General features: G+C 48.9%; 1 protein-coding gene across 6 annotated transcripts in view; it reads left to right on the forward strand.

Annotated features, from left to right (window-relative positions):
* The window catches only part of MAN2A2 (mannosidase alpha class 2A member 2), a 658,091-nt gene that overhangs the window by 96,103 nt on the left and 547,772 nt on the right, over nt 1–14,216 (forward strand). For all 6 annotated transcript variants that reach the window (XM_085644368.1, XM_085644371.1, XM_085644369.1 and 3 more), the window contains one exon: nt 3,412–3,583. In XM_085644368.1, the coding sequence (XP_085500494.1) occupies nt 3,412–3,583 (172 nt within the window). The remainder of the gene's footprint in view (nt 1–3,411; nt 3,584–14,216) is intronic.

Genomic DNA, 14,216 nt, shown 5'->3' on the forward strand with positions numbered 1-14,216 from the left:
TTCCTAAGTGTGTACAACATATGCTTAACATTACCCTCTGATAAAGCCTTACTGCTTGCCCACACTACCACAAGTAGAGAGTAAGGTGCTATCTACTTTTACTTCTGCCTATCTTTGGAGTTTCACTTGTCTCTGTGCACACTATGGCTCTGTATATACTATACCAAAATGAGATAGCTTCCTATAAGGGTAACTTATCCCTATCTGCAGGAAAGGATACTTGAGCTAGGCTTACGGTGGATGCACAGATGTCTGTGGCCCTTGGCCTGTAGGCACTACAGTAGTGTTGATTTCAATCACTAAGTAGACCCTTCTAGTCTGTTCCCAATGCTTCCTGGGCCTTGAGATTCCTTAATGGGCTATTTATTTTGTACCATCCCCAGAGACTCAGTAATGGTCTGTGACTCAAAAAAGGGGCTCTAGCTAAAGCAGCGTGAGGCCATGATGCTCCTGCACTGCGTCTGCAATGCCTCTATGGACCTAACTGCCTACCCTTTTAGTTAGAGCCCCTCTGCTCCCGTGTCCTGTTGTTAGGTGACTAACCATTACGGATACAACCCTGGTAGTACTGAGTCCGTTGCTACTCTGTCCCCACCCCTCCAAAGCATCCAATCGATTTGAAATATGAATTCTGAATGTGCCTGTATGGCTAGCGCGATCATTAGAAACCTACTGGATGGCTTGCTGAGTGTGAGACTTGTATGTGCAGTTGGAAGACCCTATAATGTGACTGGGTTTTTAGAAATACCCTAGCGGTAACAAATTGATCGAGGATTCTCTTCTAAGGACCTTAGGGTGGCTGAATATTAGACTTTGGCACTCTCGAAGGTGTCCTGAAATTAATAACGATGCATTCACCATGGAAGTCCATCAGCCATGGCCTCATCCAGCACCACACTGCGTATTAGTAAACTGTCATTAGCCATGGAAAGTTCCTATGCTGGTCCAGCAAATTCAGGTATTTGTTAGTAAGGTCTACTTTCCCTCCCTTTGGTCCACATGCAACCAGGGGCACACCTGTTAAGATTGCCACATAAGGGCAAGATGCAGGTGGGAGGTCTATCACAGGGTGTTTCTGGAAGGATTTATAATCATTTGTCTAGGACGAGGGTTTCCCCGCCCTTTCACCCTTGTGATTCAATGTAGCCCCCTCTCCCCTGTATTGCTTTACTTGTGCTTTAAGGACAGACGTCTTCAGTCTGACAACCAGGGAATTTGGGAATATTGATGTACTGGGCTGGCTGAATCACATGGTGGGTGGCAGCTGATCCATCTAGGGCCAGTCTGGCCAGACAATTAGAAATATTGTCATGGATGCCCTTATGGGCTTAGTTAGAAATTTGGCGTGCATGACTCTGCAGTTGCTTGATGTTATAAATCCCCTCTCCAATATAGGAGAAAGGTCCGATCTCACAATATCTTTAATTTTCCTAAGACAATCCTCCATTAAATCCTTTACCCATGATGGATTCGGCTTAGCCCTCTCCAGGTATGAGCTGGCATGCTCCAATATAGGAAATGCTGGGGAGGGCTGACCAAACTGGAGGTTGTTTTGAAACAGGGGTGACGTCTAGACTGTTTCGCAACTCTGGTGGACCTCAGACATTTCTTGGGGAGCGCCCCTGCAGCATTAGAGGAGGCGCAAGATAAACTCTTGGTTTGTACTTGGCTATCAATCTGTTTATGGGGATCAGCTAGTGTAGCGGTATGGGTGGAAGTACAAGATGGGGTGCCGTCAAGCTTCAGAGGGAGGTGTGCACCCAATGACAGTCTCCTCTCAGTTAAGGTGATGTCTGTGGAGATAATCCCCACGGCCCCCTGCTAAAGTTTGTCAATACTAGTTGTAGGTGAGAGCGACATGATAGCAGAGCCACCTGGAGCTTTTCTTTTGCCCTTGATACTTGTTTATGGGCCATATCACCTCGGGGCACTCGTCCAGTTGCAGATGTGCCTGCTCTTGGCCCCGACGTGTCCCGTGCCGCAGGGTGTAATGTATCAGCGCTGGTTTGCACTGATGAGGCACACCTGGTACACCTTGCTGCAGTGTCTCCTGGTGCCTGTAATCTCAGTACTCTGCCCAGGCACAGCAATGTAGGAAGAAGCCCCGTTGGGAAACAGGATACAACAGGCAAGATTCAGGCTGCAGTCACCTGGGAGGATGGCCCCTCTGGGATGCATGTGTGCCTCCCTTTGAAATTTCAGGCAAACCATAAGTACCAGACACCCTCTATATTCCTCCTATTCTCATGCCACCTCAAATGCCCAGCCTGACACTGTTTGCTCAATGCCATTGGAATATTAAAAAAGTTCTCACCTGGTTGAGAAAAAAAGATAAAGAAGAGTTGTTTTTTGTGAAATCTGATCCCCTGCTGTCAAAAGTGTACACAGCAAGCCCTTAGCAGTTAGATCAAAGTAATTACAGATATTCGGGAAAGCAAAATTTGCATTCTAGTACCTATAGAATTGAAGTAGATCATCGGACTTATTTTCTTGCAATGTTGGACCATAAAGTTGTGAGGTTGAATGCAGAGGATCGTCCCGTATATGCAGAGTGAAAGGAGATCCACAGGTAGATCGACAATTCTCTTTGGAGTAACAGACCTGATGGAGAGGAAATGAATCCTAAAAGTGGAGACCAAGACCACAGAACAAGAACTTTACAAGTAGAACTGTAAAATGTCATCCAGTCTAGTCTTCTATGCAATCTGAAGGGGACACTGCTTGAATTAGCTGAATACCTGCTTTGTAGGTCAGCCTATTCAGGTATTTGTGAAACAGCGAAGCAGTAAAGATGAAAATATTGGTTATGTACCCCAGCCCCGAGTTTCTTAATCAGGGTTGGAGGAAGCCACACTGAGGATTGGCTTTAGTAGATACCTACCTATTACCCAGCTTTGTGGGAGCTCTGGGTAAGTGGAAATTAGGTCTTGCATATGGCTGTGTAAAGTGTGTTTGGCTTTAGATAATGTTATGTTAGCTACAGAACAGCCAGGAATTACTGTCTCCTTCTACTAAATGGGTCTTCCACTGATGACCCATGTTAGACACCATGGTAACATATAAGAATTTCCTCAATTATTATGCGGCCCCCATTTTCTTTTTGGACATAATCCAAGCTAGATAATTGTCTTTACAAAAAAGTAATAACAAAACATTTGAATCGAAAGAAGAGAATTGATAAACCATGTTCATCACGACTCATCCAGCCAAATTTCATGTTAAGCGATATCTTGGCATAATAATGCCTTTCCTTTTCCACATAAATAAGCAATAGTTTGTATTATGTTTGGCCACCAATCTCTATGCCCTCCAATTTCTGTTCTACGGTTGAGTTTTTGTATTCACATGCATTCTTCTGGAGTGAGTAGTTGGTGTAAGAGATTCAACTCTTAATTTGGTTCTGCATTTTAGGCTGGATAAAGACATTTGATAAATATTACTATGACCAGACCCAGCATATTTTAAACAACATGGTGGTGAAACTACATGAGGATCCACGGCGGAAGTTCATATGGTCAGAGATCTCTTTTTTCTCCAAGTGGTGGGATAACATTAACTCCCAGAAGAGGGCTGCAGTACGCAGGTATTTAATGTTTTCTTTTCTTTTATCCGAACTGCTGCATTATCAACCCATTAAATACATGTGTTGCCTGTGTTTGTCCTCATATTCCACAGATATAGATGCACCTTCTCTGGTGAATACCTGCGAAATGTAACCCCCAGGGTCCCTTGCTCTGATGCCTCATTTACCAGTGTATTTTACCCTCTGTGTAGGCTATCTGATGGAGACTACTAGCCGCAGATTCCTTAACGTAGAATTATCCCCAGCCGTGAGACTGGACCCGGAAAACTTTCTTTGCCCCAGCATCTCTACGCACCGGGGTGGGGGGGGGAAGGGGTGGGGAAGGGTATGGTACCACGCAACTCCGCCCTGCCGTCGTCCGCGGGTGTGACATCAGCGAGATCACATAAGCCCAACCCTGGCGCGTTGACATCAGTTTCCTTCTTTTCCGCGTGCAACGCGGATCCAGATCGTGTCCCAGTCCTGTTTTTTTTTTTTAAAACAAATTTTATTATGTCAATGTAGCCATCGCAATGCAGAGCCCTGTAACCCAGAGACATCTGCCAAATCCTTCATACATGTACATACAGGCAATAGACAATTATATATTCAATAACTCACCAACTCCCGTCCCAACCCCCTCCACCCCCACCCCCAAAGATCGCACTTCCTACTGCTAGCCTTACTCTCCCCCTTCCGTCCATCCCGCTCTCCACTCGCAGTGTGCGCACCCCCGCACTGCCCCCCCAGGACCACCATTGTCCGTGTGTAGCTGCCCCTATGGATTGATCTCCCTCTCTACGGGGGGCTCCAGCCCAATTCCACGGTAATCTGCCCATCGTTTCCAGATCTTAAAGTGTTTGCGTGAGCACCCCCTGGCCTCGAAGACGGGCCGCTCCAGCCCCATACAAAAGTCCAGGCCGTTCTTCCATCTCATCGTGGAAGTGGCACGTGCCGCCTTCCACTCCCTGGCAATATCCCGCTTGGCCAGAGTGAGTCCCAGCAATAAGAGATGACGTTTGTATATATTGCCCCCTATATCCTCCATGACATGGAGAAGAGCCAGTTGTGGCGAGCGGGGGAGCTCCCACCCCAATACTTCCGAGAGGCACGCCAACACTCCCCTCCAGAATCGCTCAAGGGAAGCGCACTGCCAGATAATGTACAAGAATGTGCCCTCTTCCCTACCACACCTCAGGCATTCCGGGGATGCAATCAGCCCCGCCCGCCACAGCCGCACTCTCGTGAAGTACACCCGGTGTAGGTATTTAAACTGAACCAACCGGAGCCTCATGGCTATAGCAGCACCTCGCGGGGCGGCCAGCGTCTCCCTCCAATCCTCTTCCTCCAGCGCGCCCACATCTGCCTCCCAGTCCCCCCGAAGTTTGCTCAGTGTGGGGGAGCTGTGTATAACAAGGGATTGATAGATCCTGGAATGTTTTTTTAACTGGTAGATCCCCCATGAAGACTTTCGCCTCCAATGGGCTGAAGTCAGGAAGCGATGCCAGTCCCATCAATGCGGGCGACAGGGCATGCCTGAGCTGGAGATACCTAAAAAATTGCTCACGTGGCATATGGAATTCCTTCTGTAGCTCAGGGAAAGATTTAAGTGTCGTCCCTCTCAGTACATCTCCCAACGTCGAGATGCCAATGTCATCCCATCCCTTAAAACCTTGTAGGGCCGCCAAGTGGGGTAAACGCCCATTGTGCCACAAATAGTCTCCCGAGTCAAGGTCTGCCACCATCCCATACGGCGCAGGGCCTGCCTCCAGATTTGAAACACTACCTGTGTGGCCGGGGGCAGCGCACCCCTCAGGGACGCCGAGTAGAGGAGTGTATGCAGCGTGTGGCGTCCCATAAGCTGCCGTTCCAGCGCATATGCCGGGTCTCCCCTGCCCCCGTACCACCATTCGTTAAGGACTAGAAGATGTGATGCTTGATAATAGGACAGGATATCCGAGGTTGCCAGCCCTCCACAATAGGTGGACAGGAAGCACGTCCGTATAGCCACGCGCACCCTACCCCCCTCCCACAGGAACTGCCCCAGCACCGAATTCACCTGTCTGAACCAACTGGGCTGAATCTTGTACGGGTGGTTCTGTAGCTGATATAGGAGTCGAGGGAGCGCCACCATTTTAAATATTGCCGATTGCCCATACAAAGTCAAGGGCATACGAGACCAGATTTTAATATCGGAGCGGACGCGCTCCCATACCGGGGCCACGTTCCGCTCCCAGGAGACCGCTGGTACATCCGTCAAGAACACCCCCAAATATTTCAGTCCCCCCACCGCCAACTGAACTGAAGAGGCCCACGCCCCCATTTTCGTGCGCTCACCCAGCGCCCACAAGGTGGACTTGCGAGGGTTCATGTACAAGCCTGACGTTTTCCCCGAAAACCTGCATAATACGCAGGAGCCGTGGCCCAGTCCTGTCCACATCCGTAAGAAAAAGGAGAACATCGTCTGCATATAGCGCAATCCGATCGGACAGGCCCGTGGCCCATTCAAACCCCCGAACCTGCGCGTCTATGCGTATCCACCTAGCTAGCGGCTCCATAGCAAGAGCGAAAAGATATGGGGACAAAGGGCATCCCTGCCTCGTTCTGCGTCCCAAGGAGAAAGTAGGAGAGGTCGCCCCCGCTACTCGCACCGCCGCCGTGAGGTCCGTGTACAGGAGCGTTATGTAAGACAGAAACCGGGGACCCAGATTAAGTCTGCGGAGCAATGCGAAGAGATAAACCCAGCTGAGGGAGTCAAACGCTCTATCCATGTCCGCCAGTAGCAAGGCCGCCGGCTGTCCCATCTTTTGTATGGCCGCCACTGCCACCTGCGCCCTCCGTATGTTATGTCTGGTTGCCCGTTGAGGCATGAATCCCGCCTGGTCCGGATGCACTAAGGTGGTGATATGTGGCACGAGACGGTTCACCAATGCTTTCGCCAACATTTTGGCCTCCACATTTAAAAGGGATAGGAGGCGTGTTGGTCCGGGGGTCGGCCCGGCTTATGGAAAACCACAATTTCCGCATGTCTCCAGTCTGCCGGGAGCGCCCCCCTATCTCTGGCCTCCTCGACCACTTGCGTGCGATACCGGCGGAAGAATTCGCAGGGAAACCCGTTGGGTCCCGGGGCCTTGCCCGGGTTGAGCTCCCCCAGCGCCACCCCCAGCTCCTCATCGGTCAAGGGGGCCTCCAACTGGTCCCTCACCTCGTCGGACACCCCAATTAGAGGTAGGTCCGCGAGAAACTTATCTATAGTGGCACCTGGTAAGCATTCCCGCGGGGCGTATAGGCCCGCAAAGTAGGCAGCAAAGATTGCGGCCAAAGCCGGGGGATCTGTAATCGGCCGTCCTGCCGAGTCCCGAATGCCTGGCAATTCCTGGGCCTGGAAGGTGCCCTGACAGAGACGGTGCAACATTTTGCTAGACTTGTCCCCCCATTGATACACTCGGCTGCGCGTCGCCAGCCAGATTTGCCTCGCCTCGTCAAGCAACAGGGCAGCCGATGTCTGCTGCGCATACAACAATTGCCGCACATTTCGCTCCCTCCCGTCCCGACGGCACCGACGCTCGACTTCCTCCACTGTCGCCTCTGCCTGAACCAGTGCCTCCCTACGCTTTCTTCGGGCCGCCGCACACCAAGATATGTCAACTCCCCGTAAGGTGGGCTTCATAGCCTGGTAACACAAATCAATGTGGGGGAAAATCACTTTTTATAGACCTGCAGGTTGTGTTTCCCCTAATACTCAATATAATAAACACTATAACAACCCGGGTCTCAAGCTGAGTCAAAAATAACTGTCAGGCGAAAGTATTCCTATCTCTAATCCGACGTCTCTTTAAGAGAGTACCCTTCTAAGACAGGACCCATCAATCACTTAAGGTGGTGAGTTTGTCATCATTTGGGTCTTGTGCATCTCAATATGACGAACCAGATCTTGGAATAGCGATCTGGTAGCGTACAGAGAAAATGCAACCAAAGAGGGTTATTGTCAGATCTCAAAGAGATTTCGTCAAAAGACGACGTTATACCCATAGATTAGTGAAGGGGATCCTAAGGTCAGCAGTACTAAATAATAAGAGTGTAAGTAAAAATGTCTAGAAGCACTCAAATGTTCTTTATTCGGTAGAGTGCCCCTGTCATGTTTAAAAAGCAATATGGCAATCTAGCACAAATAAGTTGTCATTATGCTAATGTCCATAGCAATGTGGTCGACATGTTTCTGCCCATATCTGATCAAAAAAGTATCGGGGCTTTCTTCAGGACCTTTAATACTGCTGTGGTTCAGTGACAAAATGTGACAAAGAAATTGAAAAAAAAATTTGGGTGAATAAAATAATCCTACCGCACCGGTCAATTCAAGCGATATCGAAACCGGGTACCTAGGGACAAAAAAAGTGGTTTGAGAAATACAAGCAACCTGGTGTATAGAAAAGACAAAGCAATAGGTCATCACTCATCAATGACACTAAAAAACGCATATGGTGATGCTGTTAAGCATTTAATTAATAAATCAAAATGCACTTACCCATATAAATTGGGTGTTGCCCTCACCTCAACCTGGTCCTGACTCAGGGAAAGGGGCCCCGCTCTGGTTAAAAAATGAAGAGAAAATACAGGTCGCTGGTTGTCATACCTGAATATTGCCTCCTCATTAAGCATAGCTAGAAACAAAGGAAAACTAGCCCATGCACTGTGAACAAACGAACGGCAAAATGGTCATGGTCTGAGCATTAGCTTTATCATAGCTCAGTGGTAGTCTAAAGATACGGTTTTACTTAGTTTGGAAAGCAATCGCTAGCTGTCAGTGAATGTAAAAAAGGAAAACACAGCGTGTAAAGAGGTAGACTCACTGTCAAAAGGGGAGTATCTCATTTATAAGTACCCATTGGTTAAAATCAAAGTAAGCCTCCAAACATTAGGAAAAGTAAAAGTAAAAGAGCTAACGATGGCAGAGAAAGAGACATCCCTATTCTTGTTGTGAAGCCTGCCTGGAACAGACTGGGAAGAACAGGGAAAAATACGACAAACACTGTGACCCCTACCTCTCCGTCGGTACCCCGGGGCGGTCTTTGAGTAAATACCGGAGGTGTCGACGGTGGGGTCTTCGCTCTCTTTATAATCAGCAAAAGTCAAAGTGGCTCCAGGTGTAGAGATAATCAGAGGGGGCTAGGTCAATGCCTGTCCCGTTTTCAAGTTCAATGCGCATGTGTAGAGGGAACGACACACATACAGGAGCGCCTCGTTCTTATGCGCATGTGCGGCATCCAGCCATTAACCGACAACCGTATGCAAGCCTTCATGCTTGCACCAAAAGTGAAGTCTCAACGCATCTCTCAAAGAGAGAAGACTAGAGAAAACAAACGTACACTGTCTCTATGCTAGCAATAATCTGAATAAAGCAGGCAGAGAGTAGAATAGCTACGGGTGTTAAAATATTCAAGGACACTGCCTGTTCCGTTATAGAGTATAGTATACATAAGGAGGCAGATAGATACTAATGCAAACACACCTGGTTACTGCGCACATGTGCGGTATATAGCCACTAGCCAACTAATCCATGAGAGCCTTTATGTTTAAAGAAAGAGTACAATTAAACATATCATTATTGGAGCAAGACACGACCTTATATGCGCTATTTCTATGATAGAAATAATAATTGTAAAGTGCAATAAGGTCAGTGGTACAAAGTTCTTTCTGTTTGAAAAACAATCGAACCAAGAGCTGTAGTATCATTATCTTATAACAACAGCCAAGGAATATCATCATTCAGCCCCATTGTGTCAGAATGTAACCGGTGTACCCATCTTTTTTCTCTGCGTAGCAGAAACCGTTGGATATCTGTTACGTGTGGGGGAATGTAAGGTTGCTCTAGAATTACCCACTGTAAGTCATTTTCTTTGTGGCCTGCTGTTATGAAGTGATTAGTGAGTTTAGTCGCACTTTTCTTACACCGTATGGTGCTTTTGTGTTCTGAGATCCTCAGCTTGATCTTACGAGATGTCATGCCCACATAGTTTTTGTCACAGGGGCATTTTATCAGATAGATCACCCTTTCGCTGTTACAATCGGTGTGTTTGCTCAAGACCCAAGGTCTAGTTGTGCCAATATCTATCTCTGTTGTATGTAAAGTTTGAGGGCATGCTGAGCATGTCCCGCAGGGAAAATGGCCAATGACCGGAGGTAAGCCCCATAATGTGGTTTTGGCAAGGTTTTTTATTACTCTGGGGCGCGTATGCACTATTTGGTCTTTTATGTTAGAACTCCTCTTGAAAGCAAATAGAGGAGGAGGCAAAACACTACCTTCAATTTTAAGCACTTTCCAATTCTTCAGAATACTCTTCTTTAGTGCATTGGAGTAACTGCAGAAAGTATTGACACATGTGAGTCTCTTTTCTTCATCAACAGGATTGTGAATCTTCTTCTCCAGGAGAGCTTCCCTATGATTATTCGCAGCCCTTTTCATAGATGTTTTAATGGTTCTCTTGGGATACTGTCTCTCCAGAAGTTGTGTAGAGAGGTGGAAAGCATGTTCTCGGTATTTAGAAATATCGGAACAATTACGGCGTATACGAAGAAATTGTCCGAATGGCAGGTTCTCCCTAAGAGCCCTAGGATGAAAGCTCTGAAAATGTAAAAGAGAGTTACGTGCCATCGGTTTCTTGTACAGTTCTGTATTTAGTATTCCATCCTTGGAGCCAATCAGTAGATCCAAAAAGGGTAAGCTTTCTTGAGAGAATTCACAGGTGAATTTTAGGAATTCATTCCTGCTGTTCAGCCAGGAATGAAAATTCTTGATCGTGTCAGTAGTGCCTCTCCATATGACCAAGATGTCATCTATATACAGTTTCCAGGTCAAAATATGACCTAGAAACGGATTAGTTATTGAGAGGATCTCAGTCTGCTCGATTTGATGAACATACAGATTCGCTAGAGAAGGAGCAAAAATGCTCCCCATGGATGTACCGGAGATTTGTAAAAATAGTTCATCCTCAAATTTGAAAAAGTTCTCCTTCATGGCTATGGTAGCACATGACATGATGAAATCCACTGGTGTCGGACTCTCCAAATCCACTCCTTCCAGAAGCGTTCTCACGACAGACAGTGTCTCATTTTGCGGAATACAGGTATACAATGACTCAACGTCAAAGCTTACCAGGAAATCCTGTGTGATGTCAAAAGGCATCCCATCTAGGATGCGTAACAAGTCTTTGGTGTCCTCGACGTAGGAAGGCCTAGTTCTCACAAGAGGCTTCAGAAAAAAATCTACAAAGGTAGATAGTGGTTCAAGGAGAGACCCTATCCCTGAAATTATCGGTCTCCCTGGAGGGGGAGAGACCCCCTTATGTATTTTGGGTAATACATAGAAATATGGGGGGACTGGGTATGCAGTGTTCAAAAATTTCGCCTCATGATTGGTAATCCAGCCCTGTTCTAATGCATCATCTGCCAGACTTCTAATGGTCGCCATAAGTCTCTTGGTAGGGTCCAATTTAATAGGATGGTAGAACCTTTCATTGCTCAGTTGTCTCTTGCATTCAGCTCTGTATGCTTCTGAGTCCATGATGACCGTAGCTCCCCCTTTGTCAGCAGGTTTTATAGTAATAGAATTGTCGTCAGCTAATGATCGAAGAGCAAAACGTTCATTCTTTGACTAGTTGGTAAAGGAGCGGTTACCAGTCTGAAAAAGGGTTTCGGCATCTCTTAGGACCGCCCTCTCAAAAGTGAGTACTTCCGGTGGAACCACATGAGTGGGTGGAGTAAATGTTGATTTGGGACGTAAACCAGTATTCGTTGTGTCCTCCTGATCACTTTCATGTGGTTTATCTTTAAAGAAAGCACGTAGTCTGACTTTCCTAAAAAACCCAGCGAGTTCTTGTCTAGTCTGAAAAAGATCTCCTCTGTATGTAGGGACATATCCAAGTCCTTTTTCTAGGACCATGGCCTCGTCTTTGGTGAGTGTTCGTTTACTTAGATTGACAATCAGGCTGTCGCGTTGCTTGGGCCTGGTAATGACAGGTCCTTCTGATTGCTCCGTGTCCGAGACGATGGGGGACTCCAGTGGACATTGGATTGAGTCGTTCTTCTCTTTCCTCTGGAGCGGCGTTGACCTTGCCCTAAATCCCCTTCACTAATCTATGGGTATAACGTCGTCTTTTGACGAAATCTCTTTGAGATCTGACAATAACCCTCTTTGGTTGCATTTTCTCTGTACTCTACCAGATCGCTATTCCAAGATCTGGTTCGTCATATTGAGATGCACAAGACCCAAATGATGACAAACTCACCACCTTAAGTGATTGATGGGTCCTGTCTTAGAAGGGTACTCTCTTAAAGAGACGTCGGATTAGAGATAGGAATACTTTCGCCTGACAGTTATTTTTGACTCAGCTTGAGACCCGGGTTGTTATAGTGTTTATTATTAATTTATTAATAGGGCTTCATAGCCTCCCACAGGCTCACTGCACTAGCGACCGACCCCTCATTGTCCAACAAATACCGAGCAAGTGCCTCGCCCATGTGGGCCCCATATTCTGCATTTTGCAGGTTCCATGTGGATAATCGCCAGCGAAACTGTGGCCTATCCCTACCGATACATATCTCAACGGATATCGGGGAATGATCCGACAGGCCACGAGGCAATATCTCCGCCGCCACCACCCTATCCACCTCCGCCCGAGGGACAAAGAGGTAGTCGATCCGGGACAGCGAGTGGTGCACCGCCGAGAGGTAAGTATAGCCCCGCTGATCCCCATGTTTTCGCCTCCACACGTCTATCCAGTCCATACCCATGACCAGCGAGCGTAGTTTCGTGGGGGCGCCAGTCCCGGGGTCACCCCCTGTTCGAGATCTGTCTTTGGCCATGTCCATCACATCGTTCCAGTCCCCACCCACTACAGATAATCCATCCGGCAAGTCCGCTCGCAAGGTGAGCAGCCTCTCAACCAGGTTCCACTGCAACGGAGGGGGCGCATAGACACTACCCAGGGTTAGGTGATCCTCCCCAATACTGCCCCTGATAAACAGATACCGCCCTTGCGGATCGCCCCACTGTCGTATGTGCGTATATGGTACCCTACGGTGTATTAGGATCGCCACCCCTCTCGAGCCCCGTGTGAAGCCTGCATGGAAGACATGCCGAAAACCATACCTCTGCAAGCAGAGAGCCTTCGTTCCTAGGAGATGCGTTTCCTGGAGCAGCACAACATCCGCCCCCGCCCTTTTCGCCTGGTAAAGTAGCGCCCCACGCTTGATTTTATCCAGGGCCCCCCTTACATTCCAGCTAATAATCCGGAGATTTCCCGGCTGTAGGTGACTATCCTGTGGCATGCCTGTCGTGGTAGAACATGGACCTCAGCCCAGCGGATTGGGAAGCGCGACAATGCAATGGTAGGGTGCTAGCATCTACCGGAAGTGCAATTTGAAAACTAAAACATCCCCTCCCCAACAAACCCCCCACCCCATACCTCAAAGAACCATGAAGTATCTGTCACGGCGAAACCAGACCCCATCCCCAACAGTGGAATGTAGCCCGCCCCGACCAATGGATCCCCAACTCACAGCCCATATCCATAATGGAAGTCCCCCATCCCCATAGTCGTGACTGGGAGACCCACCCATAGCATGCCTCGCCGCATGCAGACAGTCACCGCAGCTCCACAGCTCCCCATCCACCTGCTATATTAGGGCTCAGGAGCCTGGCTTCCCGGTAACGGATCCCCCCGGGAAACGGCACCACCGGATCGGGAGCGCCTCCGGGACCTAGATCGCCTGTTGCGTTTCTGATGCAGCCCCTGAGGGCCCCTCCTCGCCTTCCCGCTCGATGACAAGTCAGACTCCCCACCCGGCGGGGAATGAGGCCTCACCCTCACCGTCTCGTCTGTCCATCGAAACACTTCCTCTGGGGTGTCAAAGAAATGGGTGCGGGAGCGGAACACCACCCGGAGGCGCGCCGGATACAGCAGGGCATATGGAAGTTTGGTTCCCGCAGGCGGGCCTTCGCCGCGGTGAATGATTGGCGCTGCTGCTGTACCAGCCTCGTGTAGTCTGGGAATGTAAGGATGCGAGCATTGTTGTAGTGCAGGGAGTCCTTTGCCCTAGCGTGTTTCAGATAGCGTCCCGGTCCAGGTAGTTCAAGAACTTGGCTATGATGGGCCGCGGGTGAGCCCCCACCGGTGGCTTCTGCACTAGCGCTCTGTGGGCCCTCTCCACCACAAAGCATCGGGACATGGCCTCAGGGGGAAGCCAGCTCTCAAGCCACTGTGTCAAAAAGCGTTCTGTGCCGCCCGCCTCGCTGCCCTCGGGAAAACCAACAAAGCGGAGGTTGTTGCGTCGTGCCCGCCCTTCCGCATCCTCCACGCGAAGTGCTAGCCCCTTCTGAACAGTTTCCAGTTTAGCGACCCTCTGCTTCAATGTAGTAACGTCGTTTTCCACCCCGGAGATCCGGGATTCAGCCTCCGTGATGCGGGTCACCGCCGAGCGCAGGTCTTGCCGTAACAACTTAACGTCTGCACCAACCGCCCCTATCTTCGCGTCCAGTCCTGGACTGTGATGGCCGCCAGGAGGGCCGCATTGTCTGGGACGGCCCCAGCCAATCCCCCGGACGCCCTCGCTCCCGTGAATTTGTCTATGGGCCCCTGCTTGCTCGATCCACTCC

This window comes from Triturus cristatus, chromosome 3_1 (genome assembly GCF_964204655.1).
Source record: "Triturus cristatus chromosome 3_1, aTriCri1.1, whole genome shotgun sequence".
Lineage (NCBI taxonomy): Eukaryota > Metazoa > Chordata > Amphibia > Caudata > Salamandridae > Triturus > Triturus cristatus.